Raw genomic sequence first — 20,779 nt, forward strand, 5'->3', positions numbered from 1 at the left:
GTGGGGACAGAACGCAGCCCTGTGGGGAGCCAGTACTGATGGACTTGGGATCGGAGATGTTGATTCCCAACTTCACCCGCTGTGACCCGTTAGTCAGGAAGTCCGTAATCCACCTGCAGGTAGAGTCCGGCACCTGCAGCAGGGACATCTGATGCTCCAGGATGTGCGGGAGGATGGTGTTGAAGGCCGAGCTGAAGTCCACCGAGAGAAATGCACCGATACTAACAACCGCCTTACTGCGCGCGTCTATGACGACACTGTTGAGACCACATATCCGTGACACGCACACGACAACACTAGTAGTTTTGGGGGGCCTACCACCCCCCCTGAAAAAAAATCCTAGGGGAAACACTGAGATAGATAGATGGATGGATGGATCAGTGTACAGTGCAGAGTGCATGTAGGTTGTACAGTAGTGGTAGATTTGTTCACACAAAGTGAAGCCATCCGTTTCTTTCCACCCACTCTCTGCTTTACATTCTCTGCTAAATCAGCCCATTACTACCTCCCACCACACACTAAACCTAGGACACACATAAATAAAACGTAATCAGTTGTAATTCTTTACAACTGAGTACGACCTAGGGCTGACCCCTATTAGTCGATTAGTCGACTAATCGGTCGAAATGAGCCGTAGTCGACTAGCCAACCTCTTAGTCGAATACAAAAATATATATATATATTATATATATATATATTTATAAAAAAAAATTATATCATTCTTTCCAAAAGAAAAGAGGCATAGAAGTGTGGCTAACGCTAATGGCACGCATACCAGAGGCTAACTGCCTACGAAAACAGGCACAGAGGCACTGAAAGAGGATTTCACCCATCTAATGAACACACTAGACTAGACAAATATCAAGATGTATCCATCAGTGGACCAATTGCATGCTTTTGCAGAGGACAAGAAGCCTTCAGTCGACTCCTTCAGACATTAAGCACCCCCACAGCCCAAAGGGAACCCCGCATATATCGGTATCGGTTGGTATCGGAAATTAAGAGTTGGACAATATCGGTGTATCGGTAAAAAAGCCAATATCGAACATCCCATCTAAACGATTAATTTACCAGAAAAATCAACAACAATTGATTCCATTTGCAATTTAATTGGGAAGCGTGAGACCATGCGTGGTATTGCTTTCTGTTGAGATATGGAAGTGCATCTGGGGAGGGTGCCTTGATGCGCAGGTGCCCAAGGTGGACATTAGCTGGACGTGTGGTAGCACAGTGTTTGAGCGTCTGGTCTGGCTCCTCAGTGCACGATCAGCATTATCTTCCAGCAGCAGTATACATGCGTGTATGTGTGTGTGTGTCCATATGCATCCTCACCAAGCCGTCATGCTGCTGCATTGTTGCTAACAAGCTATAGATTTATATGGAATTCGTTAAACTTCTCCTTTGTGTCTGTTGTCATTTGTGTGGGTTCAATGTGGAATGTATTAATTAATTGTCTAGTCCACTATAGCTATATAGTCATGACTACAATTGTAAAACGTAATTGTTAATGATACAAATATTGTCGTATTTATTATTATAATTTTATTCCGAGGATGTCTGTAGAATCGACGTGAACACAATCACCAATGATTTCTCCCAAATGAAGCCTTTAAGAACACGGGCGCACACCCGTCTGTCCGACTTACGACTGCCTTTCCGCGTTCGTAAATCCTGTGAGTAGCTACAAACGTATCTCCGAAAAGAAACCGCTCATGCCAAAATTGACCCGAGAAGTTCGTAAATGGAGTTATGAAGAAATTTGTTTAACTTTCTTGTGAGTTTGTTCGAGCATGAGGTCCATTGTGTACACGTTTGTTTCAACAGCGTCCGTCCCAAGCAATCCAAGCTTCCGTGCTCAATACCTGCACTGCCTCCTCAGAAGAAACCCAACAAAATCATGAATTACACAATTCAAACCCTCCTGTGGTAGACAACAGAGTAGGAGTGAAATGAAAACAAGCAATTAGCTGCTGGGGCCAACCAACCTCTCTGTTCTGTGATGTCCTCCTGTCTTGTGTGTTCAGATGCCCAAGGGTTCAGATGATTCATGGGCCCAGAAGCTCTACAACACTCACCTGAAGACATGCAACAACCTGTTTGAGAAGCCGCGCATGTCCAACCGGGCCTTCATCATCAAGCATTTTGCAGACAAGGTAGGCTGCACTGGCATTTAAAAAAGTTGTGTACAAAAGACAATTTTATTGGTGTTCTAGGGAAATATTTGGGAAACACATTTTTACAGGGGAAGTGTGTATTCATGCCTCTTTGTGTGTGTCACGATTGCTCGATTTATGGCAATAATCATGATTATTTTGATTTATAATGAAATCATGATTATTAAACATGATTACTCATTCATTTAAGAACATCATATGACAATGACTGAATTTGTTTTACATTTCTTCTCGACCAAAGGCTACATTTATGTCATTTTCTACAAGTTAACAAAGACGTTTAAAAATAACTGGAGAAACGTGCCGTGGCTCCCTCCTCCCTCTGAACATGAGCTGAAACTACTGTTTTGGGCTTGAGGAGGAGGGGCAGAGCACAATGCTGTGAAGGAAGGGTGCGCTGCATTTACTACACAAGTCAAAATGAGAGCAACATAGACAATAATAGTTTTATCTTATTTTCATGATCGTGGGTCAAAATCATAATTGAAGTTGAAACTTGGTTAATCACCCCGCCCTATTGTGTCTGTCTGTCTGTCTGTCTGTCTGTGTCTGTCTGTCACAATAATTTATGTCTGTAATGTAATGCAATAAGGTCCTTGTGACGAGGTGTGAGCTGACACAGTATTTCCCTGCTCTTATTTTTAGACACTCAGTAACTTTGGTTACATCCAGTATAAAGCAGAGCTGGATCACAGCAAGATCCCTCAACGTATGTGTGTGATGACAACAGCTGATTTTTACGATCCAATGTCCCTGCAAGAATAGAAAAAACGGATAATTGGTCACTTATGAGGACTGTTTGCTAGATCTCATTAGAAAAATGCCTTTTTACCTGGTATAAGTTTCTCTGTTGGTCGGTATCATAGATATTCTTATGCCAATGCATCACAACAAATATCACACCAATCGACCTGATGATGGCGCTATAATCAAAGGTAAAATGTGAAGCTTTGAAAAGCCATAATAGGGTTGTGCCATAGATGATGACTTTGTGTTATCAAGATGATCTGGGGTCAGTTTGAGCCCAACCAACTCACTGGTATTTAAAGGGTCAAAAACATTGCTGATTTATTTTGCACATAACCTCACACACAGCCAATAAACTCTAAACAGTTTTGCACACATTAATTTAGTTTGACAGAAATATGGAGAATAACATGTCCAAAAATAAACTCATTAATTCATTCATTCATTCATTCATTACTTGTACATCCGACTGACACAACACTTGGTACACATATCCAGCTATCCTTAGTCTACAACACTGGTCTTTGCCAGAGTTTCTTGCAGCCAATTTGGTTGCAGCTTATCACAAATTCTGTGCTTGTTTTGGTGTCGGGGTTAAGTTTTAGATATACGTAGGAGCCAAATCATCTTCTTTTGTGGCAGATTCTTGATACATCTTCTTTTGTGGCAGATTCTTGATACATCTGCTGTTTTCACTGTCCTTTTCTCTTTTGCATGTGAATGTAATGGCCACATCTAAATAGTGTAATGTGTGCTAATGGTGGAGTAGGCAACTTCTCTTTACATTAATACCTTATGTTAGCCTGGTATCAGCCTGACCTACACCACCGGTGATTGATGGTGATCATGACCTGTTTCTTTAACCTGTCCTTTTTTTATGTCGTATTTTCCGTTGTGTCTCCATTATGTTGTCTATGTATGTTTGGTTGTATCACCATCATGACAACCCTGTCCCCTCGAGCAGAAGGTAAACGCAAGCATAAGAGAAGAGGGATGTTTTCCTCCGAGTGACTCTGCCAGCCAGCTGCATGTAGGCCTAGTGTCTGTGGCACGGCGTGATGAGGCTGGAGGCAGCAGGCCAGCTGCATGGCAGCCAAGCTGGCAAACTGGATGCTTGTACTGTGCACAACAGGCCAGCATTTCAACTGGCTTTTTGTTGCAGATTCATATCCCAGTGCTGCCGTTTTGTTTTTTGGTTGGCATGTGCATGTAATCCTCCATCCACATTGTGTAATGTGTGTTAGTGGTGGGCTAGACGGACCTTTCGGCTGCAACATAACACAACTTTACTTAATTTATTCTTTTGATAATTAGCCTGTATTGGAGTTGAGTTTAAAGGAAAGGAAACTCTTTATTTACCAAATACATTTACATGTACCAGACAAGTATCCTCTGCATTTAACCCATTCTAACCATTGAGGAGCAGTGGGCAGCCCACACCCGGAGGACTAACTCTAGTTGTAATGCCAGTGTCTTGGACAAGGGCAGGAGTTGAATAGAATAGAACGCTTTATTGCCATTGTACCAATACAATGAAATTAGGAGTGCTACTCGTGTGTCAGTGCAGTTAAAAACAAAGTGAACAGGACAACCTGCAATAGAATGATATTCATCCCTCCATACTACACATATCATTCACTCCATACTACACATATCATTCACTCCATACTAAACATACTGTATCACTCACACAGTACCCATAGTTCCTCACAATGCACATGTCATTGATAAAAGTAATTAAAGGTGCAGCTCAGTATAAAACAGTGCATAGATGGATATAAGAAAGTACATATAAAGTACAATATCAATATAAACATTATTTTACACGAATATTTGTATGGGTAGTGATTACGGCTTGCTGGTGTTTAGAGTTCTTATGGACCAGGGAAAGAAACTGCCTAGCATGAAAGCCCTTTTATGGTCTGGGAGGAAATGGGAGTACCTGGAGGAAACCCTCTGGAACACGGGGAGAACCCCCCTGCAACACTGTGCCATTCTCCTTGTTGAATTGCTTGTTGGGAGCCTTAAGGATGTGTTGCGTGTGACTGGACTTGGGTTTGAACACAATGAATATACGTTTTTTTAAGTTGTGCACATCAGATTTTTTTAACCCAGGTGGTGTCGATGTGCAGCAGTAGCAGAATTGTAGTTAAACAAGGGTTAAAGGTTAGGCATGTATTTGTAATAGGGCGATATTCTTATCTCACGATTTGATAAACAATATGGGGTTGATGATTCAATACATCCACTATACTTTCAGGGGTAAGACCACATGATGCCACACTGATGATTTCAGGGGTAAGCCCACATGCTGCCACACTGATGATTTCAGGGGTAAGCCCACATGCTGCCACACTGATGATTTCAGGGGTAAGCCCACATGCTGCCACACTGATGATTTCAGGGGTAAGCCCACATGCTGCTTGTATTTGAGTTTTATTTGTCACATACAGTACAAGACATGCAGTGAAATGTAGGTGGCCATGCCCGCCTAGATTGTGCAAAATACAATAAATAAAATAAAATACAAAATAGTTCAAGTTCAAGTTCTTTAATAGTTGTCATACAGAAGTACAGAATACTTTCATACAAAATGCTTCTTACTGTTACGCTCCAGAGACTGTGCTAGACAAGATAGTATCAAATAACATAATATAGCATGTAATTTAGAAGAAGAAAAATGAGGTCACAGTGTTCGGTATAGACATATGTACAATGTTCTGAGTTACCATATAATATACAATACTATGCAGTGTACTAATGTACAGTACTATATAGTGCAAAGCAGAAATGGGATGAGGTACAATTTTAGGTACAATTTACAGTAAGGTGTACGAGTTGTAGTGCAATCCTTCATCAATAAATATAAAGTGTGGGGAGTGGGTGCTACAGTGTGTTTGTTTAAAGTGAGTGTGTGCTATAAGTGTGTGGAGTGGGTGCTACAGTGTGTTTGTTTAAAGTGAGTGTGTGCGTGTGGATGTGTGTGCTATGTGCGTTTGGTGGTTGTTGTTGTGTAGTGTTCATTCATTGTTCGTTTAGCAGCCTGATGGCCTGGGGACATGATAAAATAAAGTTGTAAGATAAAAATATAATCATTTAGCTGACGCTTTTGTCCAAAGCGACTTACAAGTTTTGTACGACAAGTCAGCAGGAAGGGTACAACTATATCAGCTCTATATTGTCTATATATTGCTCTATATCGTCCCATCTCTAATTGGTAAGCGGCATCGCTAAAGAATGGTTAGCGTCGCTAAGGAATGAATGGAAGTCAATGGGATATGTTCACAATCATAGTGTGTGTATGTTTGTGTGTGTGTGTGTGTTGGTGTGTCGTCCAGGTGGAGTACCAGTGTGATGGCTTCCTGGAGAAGAACAAAGACACTGTGAACGAGGAACAGATCATTGTGCTGAAGGCCAGCAAGGTGACTAGTAACCCTACCCACACACACATGTACATTCACAAGCAGACACATACGCACATATTCTATTCTAAATAGATTCATAGAATAGATTAAATTCATCACTAATGATGCATTTTTTTATTAAATTTTTCATGAGTGAAGTCACTGGCAAAACCGACATGTTTGTGATAGGCCAACATATACACTGATGACATGTCTGTGATAGGCCAACATATACACTGATGACATGTCTGTGATAGGCCAACATATACACTGATGACATGTCTGTGATAGGCCAACATATACACTGATCACATGTCTGTGATAGGCCAACATATACACTGATGACATGTCTGTGATAGGCCAACATATACACTGATGACATGTCTGTGATAGGCCAACATATACACTGATATGACATGTCTGTGATAGGCCAACATATACACTGATATGACATGTCTGTGATAGGCCAACATATACACTGATATGACATGTCTGTGATAGGCCAACATCTGATTAATCTGTCCGGCTCTACTTTGTAGCATTGTTAGCATTCCTCATTTAAAACCAATGGGTAGCACTACAGCTCTGCTAGCTTGTGTTTTACCATTGTTTTGTGGGTGGATAACTGGTATACCAGTGAACCATGTTATTTTGATGAAAGAAAATATTCCTGGGTCAGCCCAGGAATGTGAGGGAGATGAAGATGATGCCTTACCCACTGTGTGAGAGGTTTAGTTCTTATCTATTTATACATTAAACACGCACACAAAGTGATGAGTCTGTGGCGCCAAGGGGCTTTACAGAACAAACACCTCAAGAGTAGCTCCAGAAAGAAAAGTTCTACTGACTTGGACAATGGAATAGAGATAATGTCTCTGTGGGTCAGCCCGAACCCGTGGCTTTCGGGACATTTCATATTCAAATCCAACTGTTCTGGTTCGGTTCTCTTTTACCCGGCCTTGGATTTCTGACATTGACACGTCTGGTCCTTCAGTACCTGCGATAGACTCTGCACGCTAACTGGCTAAACTTGCTAACAAGCTAGCAGCCAGCTAGCCACTCAACAATGGTGAAAATAAGTCATAGCTAGCCCGTTTCTATCAGCAAGTATAAAAGAAAATGTGGATTTATATAAATTACCAAGCCACTTTCTTGGCAAGGATAGATGGATTTAACATTATGTATCGCAAAGGTTTGTTGGGTATCAAATCTATCTGACAGATCCTGGTGCCAACTGGATCCGGGTTTGTGTGGGTCCAGATCTGTGTTTCCAAAACTTGATGGGTCTGGTTCGGATCCGATAAGTACATTTCCAGGTCTTTTTGGATCCGGGAACAACTCTTTGGACCTGTGAAGACCTCTAATTGCATGTAAGTGTAGTGTCACAAATAAGGAAATATTAGGTTTGTCTAAACATTTACAGTATGAGTTATACCATAGTTATCAGAAAAGTAAACAGACTTTTTCTTCTGAGTAAGGAAACCATACCTTTATGGCTGTGTGCAATCGTTGTTTCCATGGATACAGTGAATAAACAAGGCTCTTACATCGTGAAGTGAAATTATTGAACTCATTGTTGGTTCTTATTTGTAAAGTAGACAAATATTATTATAACATATTATTCAATATGTTAAAGGAAAAAAATAATATGAGTATACTGTAAGTAGCAGCGATTAGTTTACTTCCTCTTTGGGCAGAGATGTTTGACAGTGGAACGTCGTCCAACCCTCTGCGTAGGAGTGTCTCTCATGAGTGCTAGTGATTTGGACAGACTAGAGAGAGAATGACTTAGGCCATGTAGACACATACACATTATTTCTAAAAATGCATTTTCACCCCTCCGTTTCCAAAGAAAATTGTGTGTGTGTGTGGTCTCTGTGCAGGATCTGTTCATTAATACTTCCTGGAAAGGGAGATAAACCTTAAAATCCCTCTGTTGTTTTGACTACACACACACTCACAAACATAATGTATTATTTTGGTCTAGATGCTCACAGTGCCCTCTGTTCTGTTATAGACTGCAGCAAGAGCAGAGTTAGGTAAGGGGTTAAGTATGGTCGACTCTAACCTCTAACAAAACCTCCTAACACACACACACACACGCACACACACAGGCGCACAGTGTTTTTTCATGGAAGTCAGTGAGACTAACACCATGGGGTAGACATGGTAGTGACCTGCTAATGAGATTTAGCCTAATAAAGTTCTTTCTGCTACTTAGCCAACCTTATCATGTGTGTGCGTGCATGCGTGTAATTCTCTGCTGATTTCTGGATACACTCATAAGAATCACGACTGTGACTGAGATTTGCCAGTTGCCACTGATTGCCAGATGCTTCAGTAGGTGGCTAATGTTACTTGTAAAAACAGTTTGCTCACCCAATCAATGCAGTGCGCTTACAGAGACCATGTGAAGAAAATACCCTGATGACAGCCGCTGTTCCCGCTTATAGTGTTCTGTCCAGAGACACTATACGTTGCAAGGCCGTTGATCATCCCATAATGCACCTCACCTCCATCAGCGCTCCATCCATCATCAATAGTGCCTCCTCCTTTTCCGTTTGCATCATAGATGTATATCCTGGTTTTGGTAAAGGTAAGGATGCACCGATACCACTTTATACACTGCCAGTACCAATTCTAAATCCTAAACCTGAAACTACCGATACAGAGTGCTGATCGGATCCATTACTTTAGCTGAGCGGTGTACGACTTGGACCATTAGTTTGCAGGTCACTGGACAAAAATTATTTAGATAAAATCCATGTGGCAGATGTCTCAGATTTTAGTATTAGAGGGATTCCCTCTACACCAATACCACTACTGATATCGGTGCATCCATAGTTTTTTTATTTTTTATTTTTATTATCTTTCCCCCCCCCTCCTTTTTCAGATTTTTCTCCCATCCCACTGTTAGTTGTTATGCCAATTCCCAACCCCCTTCCTGGTTGTTGCGCACTCCCCCCTACTGTTGGTCCGGGAGGCCGGAGACTGTCGCATGCTTTCCTCCGACGCATGTGCAGCCAGCCGGCAGCCAGCCTGGCAGCGCAGATTCTCACCGGGAGAGTGTAACGTGTGGAAGGTCACACTACCTCCCTCCAGATCCTACCCTCGCTGTGCAGGCGCCCCGACCGAACTGTAGGGGTCGCTGTCCACAACGCCCAGGACCCACCCATCAGCTTTCCCACCCCTAACACTGCCAATTGTGTTAGTATGAACGACCAGCCAAGCTGATGGCAACGCAGAGAGCTGGATTCGAACCCAGCGTCTCCAGCGTTGATGGCGAGCGCCTTGCCCACTACACCACCTATCCGCCCCTGTGCATCCATAGTTAATGGTGATAATAGTGATTATTATCCTTTTTTTCCCCTTCTTTTTTCCCCATGTCCTTTTTTTTATGTCGTTGTGTCTCCATTGTGTTGTCTGTCCATGTATGTTTGGTTGTATCCCCATCATGACAACCCTGTCCCCTCGAGCAGAAGGTAAACACAAGCATTCTCCTCGTGCTGCCTGGTTTTCCAGCTCTGCACTGTAGCTCTCGTCTCCATGTCTCCTTTTGTTTGTGTTCTAACTTCTATCATCATCCCTCTATTCTCACCTCACTGGTTTCACAGCGGTGGGGAGCACTGGGTGGGGGGAACGATTGTTTGGAGAAAAATAATACCAGTGACTTTTCACCAAGAGAGAACTGGTTGCAGCAGAGAGGCCAGATTCCATGTATTGCCTGGATGACGTAGAAAATGGGATTGGAGAGAAGCGACAAGAGTTGAGGACAAGTCACAATAATCATTCACAATTCTATAGACATGCACACAGGGAAAGGAGATTGAGATACACAGAGAGGATAACTACACAGAGAGGATATCTACACAGAGAGGACATCTACACAGAGAGGATGGCTACACGGATAAGATAGATACACAGAAATAGCTACAGAGAACTACAGCAGATGGATACACAGAACTCAACAGAAACTGTCATTAATATACTGTTCACCTGATTTGGATGTAATAAAAGCTGAAAGTCTGTACTTAAATTTCAAGTCCATTGTGGTGGTGTACAGAGTCAAAGTTGGGGAAATTGTGTCAATGTTCAAATAGTTATGGACCTGACTGTATGCAGAGAAGATGGACAGATGATAGTGGTACACATAGCTGCTGCAAGCAAGAGTGAGGGAGAAAGAGAGCAACCATACACGACACACACATACACATGGGGGGTAAATCTAGTTAATTTATAAATGAAGCCCCAGATTAGTGTCCATATAAGCTACTTTCTACATGGAGATGTCTTACATTATCAGGCCTGTCTGCAGTTGAAATGCTCCCTTGCTGCTCGTGAGAAGAACAGTGGCCAGTGGTGACCAATCCTCTCATGGTGAAAACTCAGTATGAGGAGAGAACAGGGATGTTTTCCTCTGAGTGACTCTGCCAGCCAGCTGCATGTAGGCCTGGTGTCTGTGTCACGGCTTGATGAGGCTGGAGGCAGCAGGCCAGCTGGAGGACTGGATGCTCCTACTATACATGACATGCTAGCATCCTTCATATAATGGTATGGTTATATGACTACCTGTGCTATGAATGTCTTGGGAGTGAACCTGTTTATTACATAGCATACATTGTACAGCACATAACTTTATCTCCTACTATCTTATTGTAGTATTTTCCAGATAAACATATATGGCGGTGGCATATTGTCATATATGATGTGTTACATTTTTTAAACGCATATATAACCACTCTGCTGACTGGCTGTTAATAACATACAAATCAACAAACACCTAACCACTTATCGACCCAAACTACTGTAGATTCCTTTTTTTTCTTCATAATCTTAATAATTTTATGTTGAGGTTTGAGATAGAATATCTATATAGGTATGCCTGTCATTATTTGAAATATCAACTTTGTGATTGTCCACAATTCTGGAAGAACTGCCTGTTCAAAATGCAATTGCTATCATGCTTTGTAGGCATAAGAAATATATCATATAGAATACAATTAAAATCAAGAGTAATGTTCTATTTTGATGAAGGAAGTTGAAGTTAATATTGTTCAGTGAAGCTTTATTTACAGTAAATTGAGGTTAACATTTTATTTATGTAAAGTATTTTTCCCTCAGTGAAATAGTTTGTTAACATAGTTTTAACTGTATGTGTGCTGCTGTTCCCAGTTTGACCTGCTGGTGGAGCTGTTCATGGATGAGGGGAAGGCCATCAGCCCTACCGGCCAGGCTCCTGGCACAGGAGGCCGCACACGCCTCAGTGTCAAACCTGACAAGAGCCGGTCTGGCATGGCCAGCAAAGAGCATAAAAAGACAGTCGGTTGCCAGGTAACTGAAAGCCCTGTGTTGGGAGGGGTTGGGGGTCAATTAACAACTAACCAATTAAGTCAATTTCAAAATTCTAATATTGGGAAAAACCCATGAGAAGGCTGTCCTAGTATTAACCTAGTAATAACTATGAATTTCCCCCTATTTACTTTACTTATTTATTTAGACTAAAAAGCAAACAAACATGTTTTTGCAGTACACCCGGTCGGGACATGGGTCAAATCTTATTCAAGACTAAGGAGTATATTTTTTGTGTCTTGTCCTTGTCATCATCTTACAATATGAAATAAAAACATTTGATCACCAAAAATATTACTGTACTGTAAGCCAGGGGTTCTCAAACGTTCTGCTGCCAAGGCACCCCTGTGTTCAATAAAATATTCCAGGGCACCCCTACATACGATAAAGACATTTCCGGTCCCGTCTTTTTTGCTACAATGATGACAAAAGTGCTTGCTTTCAAAATAATGTTTATTTAAGAAACCGGGAAACACATTTGTAAGTAAGTAAGTAAGTAAGTAAGTAAGTAAGTAAGTATTTATAAAAGCAATAAAGTCAGTGATCAGTTAAGATCAATGTTTAAAAAAAATAATAATAATAATAATAATAGAAACGTAAAAATGAAAATAACGTAAAAACAGTCATTTGCTTACCAGTTTGGGAGAACAGGTCCGCACAAACATGTCCGCTCAGTAGCAACCGGAAGTGCACTAAACCAATGCACTTGTATGGTAGGTAGCAATGTTTAGCTCTTATAACGCTAGTGTAGTTACGTTTTTATCAGTGGTCATAGTTGGGTCCATAGTGCTTTACCAAGTCCCATGGATCCATCAGTGGCCGTGTATTGTGTGCGTATGTACCCGTTCCCTCATGTGGTCAGTGGCCAGAGTTTGGGTCCATAGTGCTTTACCAAGTCCCATGGACCCATCAGTGGCCGCGTCTTGTGTGCGTATGTACCAATTTTTTTGTGTGTATATGCAGGCTATATAATGCATTATTAACAGGTGTTTCAGGTCTAAATGGCTTAGTACTGTTGACATTACACTGCTTGTAGTAGTAAATCAAATAGCAAATTTCTTTAAATAAAATTACAGAAAATTATCACTAAAGTGCTATCTGTTGCAGCTGCACACTTTTCCATAAAAATAGCATATTTTGATAAGTGTGACCATTTCTCAAAAACTGAAAATCATGTATTTCTTTTTTAAATACAGAAAAGGATCACTAAAGTGCTATCTGTTGCAGCTGCACTGTTCTCCATAAAAATAGCATATTTTGATAAGTGTGACCATTTCTCAAAAACAGAAAATCATGTATTTTTTTTAAATACAGAAAAGGATCACCAAGTTACCATTTCTCAAAAAATATAAATAAATACAGAAAATAAGCACTCGTTCACTCGGTGGACATTTCTAGCTCAATGCGAGGTCTGCTGCTGCTGGCTAATAATACGGTCAATACATGGGGAGATCTTTGACAAGGCAACACGCATGTCATCCTCAAGGCTCAACTTGGCCCTATATTTTGTTTTCAGAGCTGTCATGGATGAAAAGCCAGCTTCACACAGATATGTGGTGCTGAATGGTATCAACACCTTAACTGCTGCATCATGAGATACTTGGTACTCAGCACCACACTCTGAAACGAGCTCTCCAGGTGGTATCAGATGAGATTTCAATGAGTTCTTCCAAGAGTTTGGATGGAGATGTGTCAGGAAGCTTTGTCTCAATGTTGTCTGTAAAGGTTATTTTTTTTTATCCAGAGTAACTTGGTGATCCTTTTCTGTGTTTTATTAAATAATGATTTTCAGATTTTAAGAAATGGTCAAACTTATCCAAATATGGTATTTTCATGGAAAACAGTGCAGCTGCAACAGATAGCACTTTAGTGATAATTTTCTGTAACCCAAAAAGAATTAAAATTTTATTTATTTTTTTATCTCAAGGCACCCCTGGCCGCTCTCTGCGGCTTGAGAACCGCTGCTGTAAGCTATAACAAGAAGCCGTCACTGCACTATAAGTGTTGTGGTGTTGATGATGGCGAGGAGCACATTGATGATGATGATGATGATGATGATAAAGGTCTCCTCTTCTCCTCATATCTTTCTCTCCCATAGTTCCGGAACTCTCTGCAGATGCTGATGGAGACACTGAACGCCACCACTCCCCACTACGTCCGCTGTATCAAACCGAATGATTACAAGTTGGCCTTCACGTGAGTCTCACTCTCTCCCATCTTTATCTCTGTTCTTTTAATTCACTATTTTATATTCACTTTCCTATCTTTATCTCAGTCATTTTAATTCACTATTTTATATTCACTCTCTTATCTTTATCTCTCCTTTTAATTCACTATTTTATATTCACTCTCTCCTATCTTTATCTCTGTCCTTTTAATTCACTTTTATATTCACTCTCTCCTATCTTTATCTCTGTCCTTTTAATTCATTATTTTATATTCACTCTTTCCTATCTTTATCTCTGTCCTTTTAATTCACTATTTTCCACCATCATCAGTGTAAGGTGTAATTCAGGTTAGACATAATTATGCTGAATGAAGCAAAACATTATTATTATTAACATAATTGTACTTTTATTGAATTGGCAAGGACTCAGACCTAATGTATTGATATGAAATATCTAGCTTCCTACAATGTGGTACGATGCCAAGTAAGTGGCTCATGCCAGACAGCTAATCCGCCCGGTAACCATGATGATGGACTTTCTTTGATGGTTGGTTGGTATTTTACATCCAAACTAGTTAGGTTATGCCCTACCTTATGCCCTACCTAATTAGTTAAACCAATTGTATTAGCTAATTTAGTTACAAACTAGCCTCTAGTGTGGAATTTACACCCTAATTTAGGAGAGAACTTACGAATAGCCGGTGCAGCCCAGTGCTGCTCTGCTGCTCTGCTTCCTTAGTGCAGCCAGTAAGCTGCCCGGCTTAAGTCCCTGATCTTGCTTTGCCAATCTTACAAATCCATGGAAATGGTATTTAGGGCATTGGCGGGATTCCACAATTTGATGTTTCCAAATGCAACAGACATTTTGGTGGGTGGAGTCCAATTGATTGATGTTTGATTGACACCCTGAAGTACCCACGCATTTACAATTTTACAAGGACATGGGAGGGGCAGGGTTGGGGCTGTCAGAATTGAATATGATTGGACAATTGTGTGCAGTAAAATAGAGAAAAACCTTTTTGAATTTTTCATGGGATCTTCAAGGGATCTAATGGGAAGAAATAGCGGCACTGTTTGTGTCTCCTGAAGGTTACATTTGTAGGTCATTCAAAATAGGGCACCAGGAAGCATAGAATAGAAATACAGAGGGAAATTTGGCACTACAAATCGCTCACAGTAAACATTTAGGTAGACAAAACAAAATCACGAATAAGAATAAAAAATAAAATTGCCTAAAGAATAAAATAAGCCTAAGAATAAAATAATAATAATAAAATACGGTCCGGGATTCACATTTCCTATTTTTTTTTTTATATATAATACTTAATGGGATTTCAGCACCCAGTGTCGAATCTTGAGAGCGCGGTCTAACTTGACTATGTTATGTATGTACATTCTAATATACAGTAAAAAATACAGAGATCAGTAAGTTTAATATTGACAATGTTGTTTTAAAAGTCCAGGTCAGGAAGATGGTAACTGTCACCCTGTGCTCAGTGATGCAGTGAGGCACAGTGATGCATTGTAAAGTCTGATGGCTGTCGGAATGAAGGACTTCCTGTGCCGTTCAGTGCTATATTGTGGGAGTGTTAGTCTAGCACTGAACATGCTCCTCCTGTCAGCCAAGTCTGTGTATAGTGGGTGCATAATCTAACAAGAGCACAGGGGGCAAGGTATTTCAAAACCAAATCCAAAACACTCATGTCGCAAAATGTAGCACTGAAAGGCACAGGAAGTCCTTCATTCCGACAGCCATCAGACTTTACAATGCATCTCTGTGCCTCACTGCATCACTGAGCACAGAGTGGCAGAGTGACAGTACCATCTTCCTGGACTTTTACATTTAAAACAACATTGTCAATATTACACTTACTGTACACTTAATGTAGATCTCTGTATTTTTTACTGTATATTTTATATTAGATTGTACATAACAGAGGAAATGTGAATCCCGGACCGTAGTTTATTATTATTATTATTATTATGTTATTCTTATTCGTGATTTGTTTTGTCTACCTAAATGTTTACTGTGATTGATTTGTAGTGCCAAATTTCCCTCAGGATGATTAAAGTATTTATATTTCTATTCTATTCTCATGTCTAGAAAAATACATGTTTGGAAAAATATTAATTTAGCAATTAATATGAATTAAGCAGAAGAATCTGAGACTCATGAAAAGGCTTCAGACATTCAGTAATGATGCATACTTTTTTCAGAACAAATTCTATATCGGGTTCACTGGGTCATGTTTCAGGTGGAATGTTACTCAGTTTAGTGTTGTACTGATGTTGTTGTGGGCAGGTTTGATCCTAAGCGCGCAGTGCAGCAGCTCCGAGCCTGCGGCGTCCTGGAAACCATCCGTATCTCAGCCGCAGGCTTCCCATCCAGGTAGGACCACACACACTGACGCAATAACACTATATGATACGTCTGTTTTTAAGACCGTAAAACCAAGATGACTTACACTGCACAGCTGAAACGTGAACGTTCACATACTGTGCAAAATTGACCTTCCAGCTCAACCTCTGTGTGAATGTGTTTTTTTTTTGTTTGTGTGTGTCAGTGTGTTTAAAGGTTCTATGTGTAATATTTAATCATTTGGAATGAAGACGTACATTCAATCACATAAAAATTGTGTGTTTTGGAGCACAATTTCACCATTCTTCAGATTTTTATGTCGTTGATTGTGCATGATCCTCATTCCAAATTATATATATTTGATAGTACCTTTAATCTCATCTTTGTACCTCAACCTTGTGTGCAGTGGTGCGTTATTGAAATCATCTGGGGTGACACGCACCACGTGCACGCGCGCTCCCTGCGCGTGTGCGCGCTCCCGCGAATGCGCATTTAATGTCCCCTCGCTTGGGCACAGACTAAAGACAGTGCCTAATTGCCTCTACGAATGGAATGTAACACGTCTTCACAACAAGGTTAGGTGTGAATGTGTCTGAGAACGTATTTAACACACCTGACGACCGGAGCTATTGATATGCAAATAGCGAGTGAGGTCCCACACCGTGGTACCCCGTGCCATGAACAACGCATGCCTGCTTGTGTGTGTGTGTGCATGCGTTCCTCAGGTGGACATACCAGGAGTTCTTCAGCCGTTACAGAGTGCTGATGAAGCAGAAGGATGTTCTAGCTGACAGGAAGATGACCTGCAGGAACGTTCTGGAGAAACTTGTGCAGGTCAGAGGTTGACTAGGAGGCTTCAAGTTGAGTTAAATGTCATTACAATGTTAGGCTTTTCCCCTGCCTATTGGACGGCTCTGTTCTACTTGTTCCCCCATCCCTACCCCAGACTCCTCCCACTGGCCTCAGAAAATAGGGGGAAATAAAAGAAACTTGCCAAATAAACTTGCAGTGTTTCTCTCTTTCTCTTTCTCTTTTTCTCTCTCTCTCCAACCTCACTGTAGTGGGAAAAAAGGGCGTAAAACGAAGATGATGAATGATGATCTCTCCTCTCTCTCACTCTCTCCTACTTTCTATCTTGTTCTCTCTCCCTACCTCTTCTCTTTCGCTCTACCTCTCTCTCTCCGTCTTTCTCGCTCTCTCTCATACTCACTTACATTCTCTCACTCCTTTACAGGACCAAGATAAGTACCAGTTTGGTAAGACCAAGATCTTCTTCCGGGCGGGCCAGGTGGCCTACCTGGAGAAGCTGAGGGCAGACAAGCTGCGCGTCGCCTGCATACGTATCCAGAAGACCATCCGCTGCTGGCTGGCACGCAAGAAGTACCTCCGCAAGCGCCAGGCCGCCATCACCATCCAGAGGTTCACCAGGGGTCACCAGGCCCGCTGGTGAGTGGGCCACACACCCACCAGTCAGACATTTTTTGTGTGACTTTGCCTTGACGTGCAACTTCTAATATGAGCGACGCAGTCACATTAGTGGGGATATCCTTGTTCATTTGGGCATTCTATTCTGGATAAATTAAATTAAAGCTTAAACGGTAAAAACTAAAATAATGAGTATTATGAGAAATATGAGGGACATTTAATAAGAGTTCTACACAAGGTGGATGAAGCTCTTCTCTGTGTGCCTGCATTCTTTTCTCCTGTCTCTCTTTATCCCTCTTGTTCTCTCCTTACCTCTCCATCTCACTCTACCTCTTCTCTTTCTTTCTTTCGCTCTCTTTCTCTCTCTCTCTCTTTCTCTACCCCCCAGCCTGGCCAAGTTCATGCGTCGTACCCAGGCAGCCATCATCATCCAGAAGTACCAGAGGATGTACGTGGAGAGGAAGTGCTACAGACAGAAGCAGGCTGCAGCCCTGGCCGTACAGACCATCCTCAGAGCCTACATGGCCCGCCAGAAGTACAGAGGGGTATGACCGCACGCACGCGCACTCACACACACGCACACGAAGATTGGCAAGACATGGAAGTGATCGCAAGTTGGAAAGCAGCCTGGAATATATATTTACAGCAGCCAATAATCAATCAATAAACGCGATCGATATTTGGAATGGCGATCATGAATTGGAATAATCTTTTTGGAGAACATCTGATCTAAGGTAAGGAGTCTATGTTGCCAGTTTTAGGATAATTAGAGCTGTATTCACTGAGATAACAGCGTGTCCCGTATGTGTATACGTGTGTGTGTGTGTGTGTGTGTGTGATGTTGAGGAAATGAGGTAATTGATTTCTCAGCTCGCTTCTATAGCGTGCATAAGTACACATATACTATCGATAATCTAGCATTTATTTGAAAACTATTCATAAATAGGCCGACAAATGACAACGTGTCTAGTGTATTCGAGAATATTCCAATAAATGCCATTTATGAGGGATTCTTTCTATTTTCCGAAAAAAAATTGAGAAAACTATAGCTTTTCGAAATGCTATAAAAAGGATATGAACCGATTTATAATAAAAAAAAAAAAATCCGTTTTGACAATGTTGACTGCAAACAAGTCATTGATAAGCGACGGGCAGATTAGACACATAGCCATAATTTAAAACATAGATTATGCGTTTTTAACTCTATCATTGAAGTGGATGATGGCACTCAAGGACATTAATCAACGTTATGGCCGGCACTGAAAGTGTTAATATACCATTTTTCCAGTTAGTTTTGTAAAAAAAGAAAATGGCCTTCTACCTTTTTTACTGTATTTAATTAATTAATTAAATTATTAATTTGAAGAGAACATTGTAGATAATTTTCTTTTATTATCAAATTGTCCTTAGAGCTGCCAAACTGTTGAGGGGGAAGAGGTCATAATATCCATGAGTAAAACTTGAGTGACAGCTCATAGTAGCAGGCAGGGGCCAGAAACGAGCTAACATTAGCTTGTAACGTTTCTCGTCTGAGCTTTGGTGCCACAGTACTACAGACACTACTACAGAGACTACAGACACGACTACAAGAAGGCATAGTGGACTCAGAGTTGGCGGGCGATCCGTCCCAAATGAAGGCAGCCACACAGTCAATCTTCGAGTATCTGAGCACAGCCATGCCAAACCAGCAACAAGCTAACCTCCATCTCTGTTGGACCTGGCATCATCCCTCTCTCCCCCTCTCATATCTCTCTCCTTCTCTCTCTCTACAGCTCCTACGGCAGGCCAAGGCCCTGGTTATCCAGAAGCATGTGCGCGGCTGGCTGGCCAGGATGTGGTATAAGCGCTGCCTGTCCTCCCTGGTCTACCTCCAGTGCTGCACGAGGAGGATGAGGGCCAGGCGCGAGCTGAAGAAGCTGAAGATCGAGGCGCGCTCCGTGGAGCACTTCAAGAAGCTCAACGTCGGCATGGAGAACAAGATCATGCAGCTACAGAGGAAGGTTGACGAGCAGGTGAGGCGCGGCAGTCGCTCTTGTCATCTGTAGTGACGTTGGCAGTACAGAGACTGTGGAAACCTTATAAACCTGCACTATGGAACTTTCTCATGAGAAGATATGCTGCGAGATCCATAAAAGGTTACGTCTCAAGAGGGCGGCTACGTGGCGTAGTGGGCAAGGCGCTCGCCACAAAATCTGGAGACGCTGGGCTTGCCTGTTCGAGCCCAGCGCTCCACATTTGCTTTCAGTTTAGCTGGTCGTCCGTACTAATACACATTGGCCGTATTAGGGGGTGGGAAACTGATGGGTGGGGATCGGGCGTTGTGGACAGCGACTCCTACAGGTCGGTTGGTGCGCCTGCGCAGTAGAATCAGGAAGTGTCGGGGGCAGCGTGAGCCTCCCACGCGTTACTCCTCGCCACTGGGAGATCGAGCTGCGCAGGTGAAAAGATGCGACTGCTGTTACCTCAAGTACCGGAGGGGACTTGTGCTATGTATGACTTAGTCCACATTAGTGCTCTGCAACCTTGCCCAGGCCCGACGGGGCCCGGCGGGTTCGGGCTGGGTAGGGCTTTTTTTTTAATAAATAATTTTTTTTTTATATATAACTAGGGTTATAGGATAACCTTCGTTTTCCTTAAGATTCGTTTTCTCTTTTGCGCCAAGCTGTCATCAGAGAAACATTTGGATGTAATTACCGCAGCGCGTAGGGAGAACTCAGGCCGGGGACAACTCGATTGGTTGTGTTGGAATATAGCCAGTTGGCGAACGTTTTATTTGTTCTTGGATGTATGTAGCCGGTTGGCGAAGTTTTGTTAAAGTTGTTCAACGCGTTGCTGACGTCAACAGCAAAGTGGTGAGTGATGTTTATTATTTGCTGGGTCGCTGCTGCCCTGTTCTGTTGTGCTTTCATTATGTTGCTCTGTTCGAAATCTGATTTCTGTTTTCTACTTGTTTGTATAGTGACTGAGTAGGCTATTGTGTGTCATGTGTGTGTGTGTGTGTCAAAGAAGATTCTATAGCCTTCAATACGTTTTACGAGGCTGCTCTATAAGCGAGCACTGGGAGGGAGGCATTCTAGGAGCGAAACAGGCTATGTAAATGCTTCTTAGTTTTCAGCGTGATATGCGTTATTTAGGCAGACCTATTGGACATTTT

At 41.8% G+C, this 20,779-nt stretch overlaps 1 protein-coding gene across 2 annotated transcripts in view; it reads left to right on the forward strand.

Annotated features, from left to right (window-relative positions):
* Positions 1–20,779, forward strand: part of myo5aa (myosin VAa) — a 227,639-nt gene that overhangs the window by 139,975 nt on the left and 66,885 nt on the right. For both annotated transcript variants that reach the window (XM_084337837.1, XM_084337836.1), the window contains exons 13-21: positions 2,025–2,153; positions 6,260–6,343; positions 11,498–11,656; positions 13,773–13,870; positions 16,144–16,230; positions 16,926–17,034; positions 17,435–17,646; positions 18,014–18,170; positions 19,398–19,637. In XM_084337837.1, the coding sequence (XP_084193963.1) occupies positions 2,025–2,153; positions 6,260–6,343; positions 11,498–11,656; positions 13,773–13,870; positions 16,144–16,230; positions 16,926–17,034; positions 17,435–17,646; positions 18,014–18,170; positions 19,398–19,637 (1,275 nt within the window). The remainder of the gene's footprint in view (positions 1–2,024; positions 2,154–6,259; positions 6,344–11,497; positions 11,657–13,772; positions 13,871–16,143; positions 16,231–16,925; positions 17,035–17,434; positions 17,647–18,013; positions 18,171–19,397; positions 19,638–20,779) is intronic.

The sequence above is a fragment of the Notolepis coatsorum genome, assembly GCF_963971535.1.
Source record: "Notolepis coatsorum genome assembly, chromosome: 20".
Lineage (NCBI taxonomy): Eukaryota > Metazoa > Chordata > Actinopteri > Aulopiformes > Paralepididae > Notolepis > Notolepis coatsorum.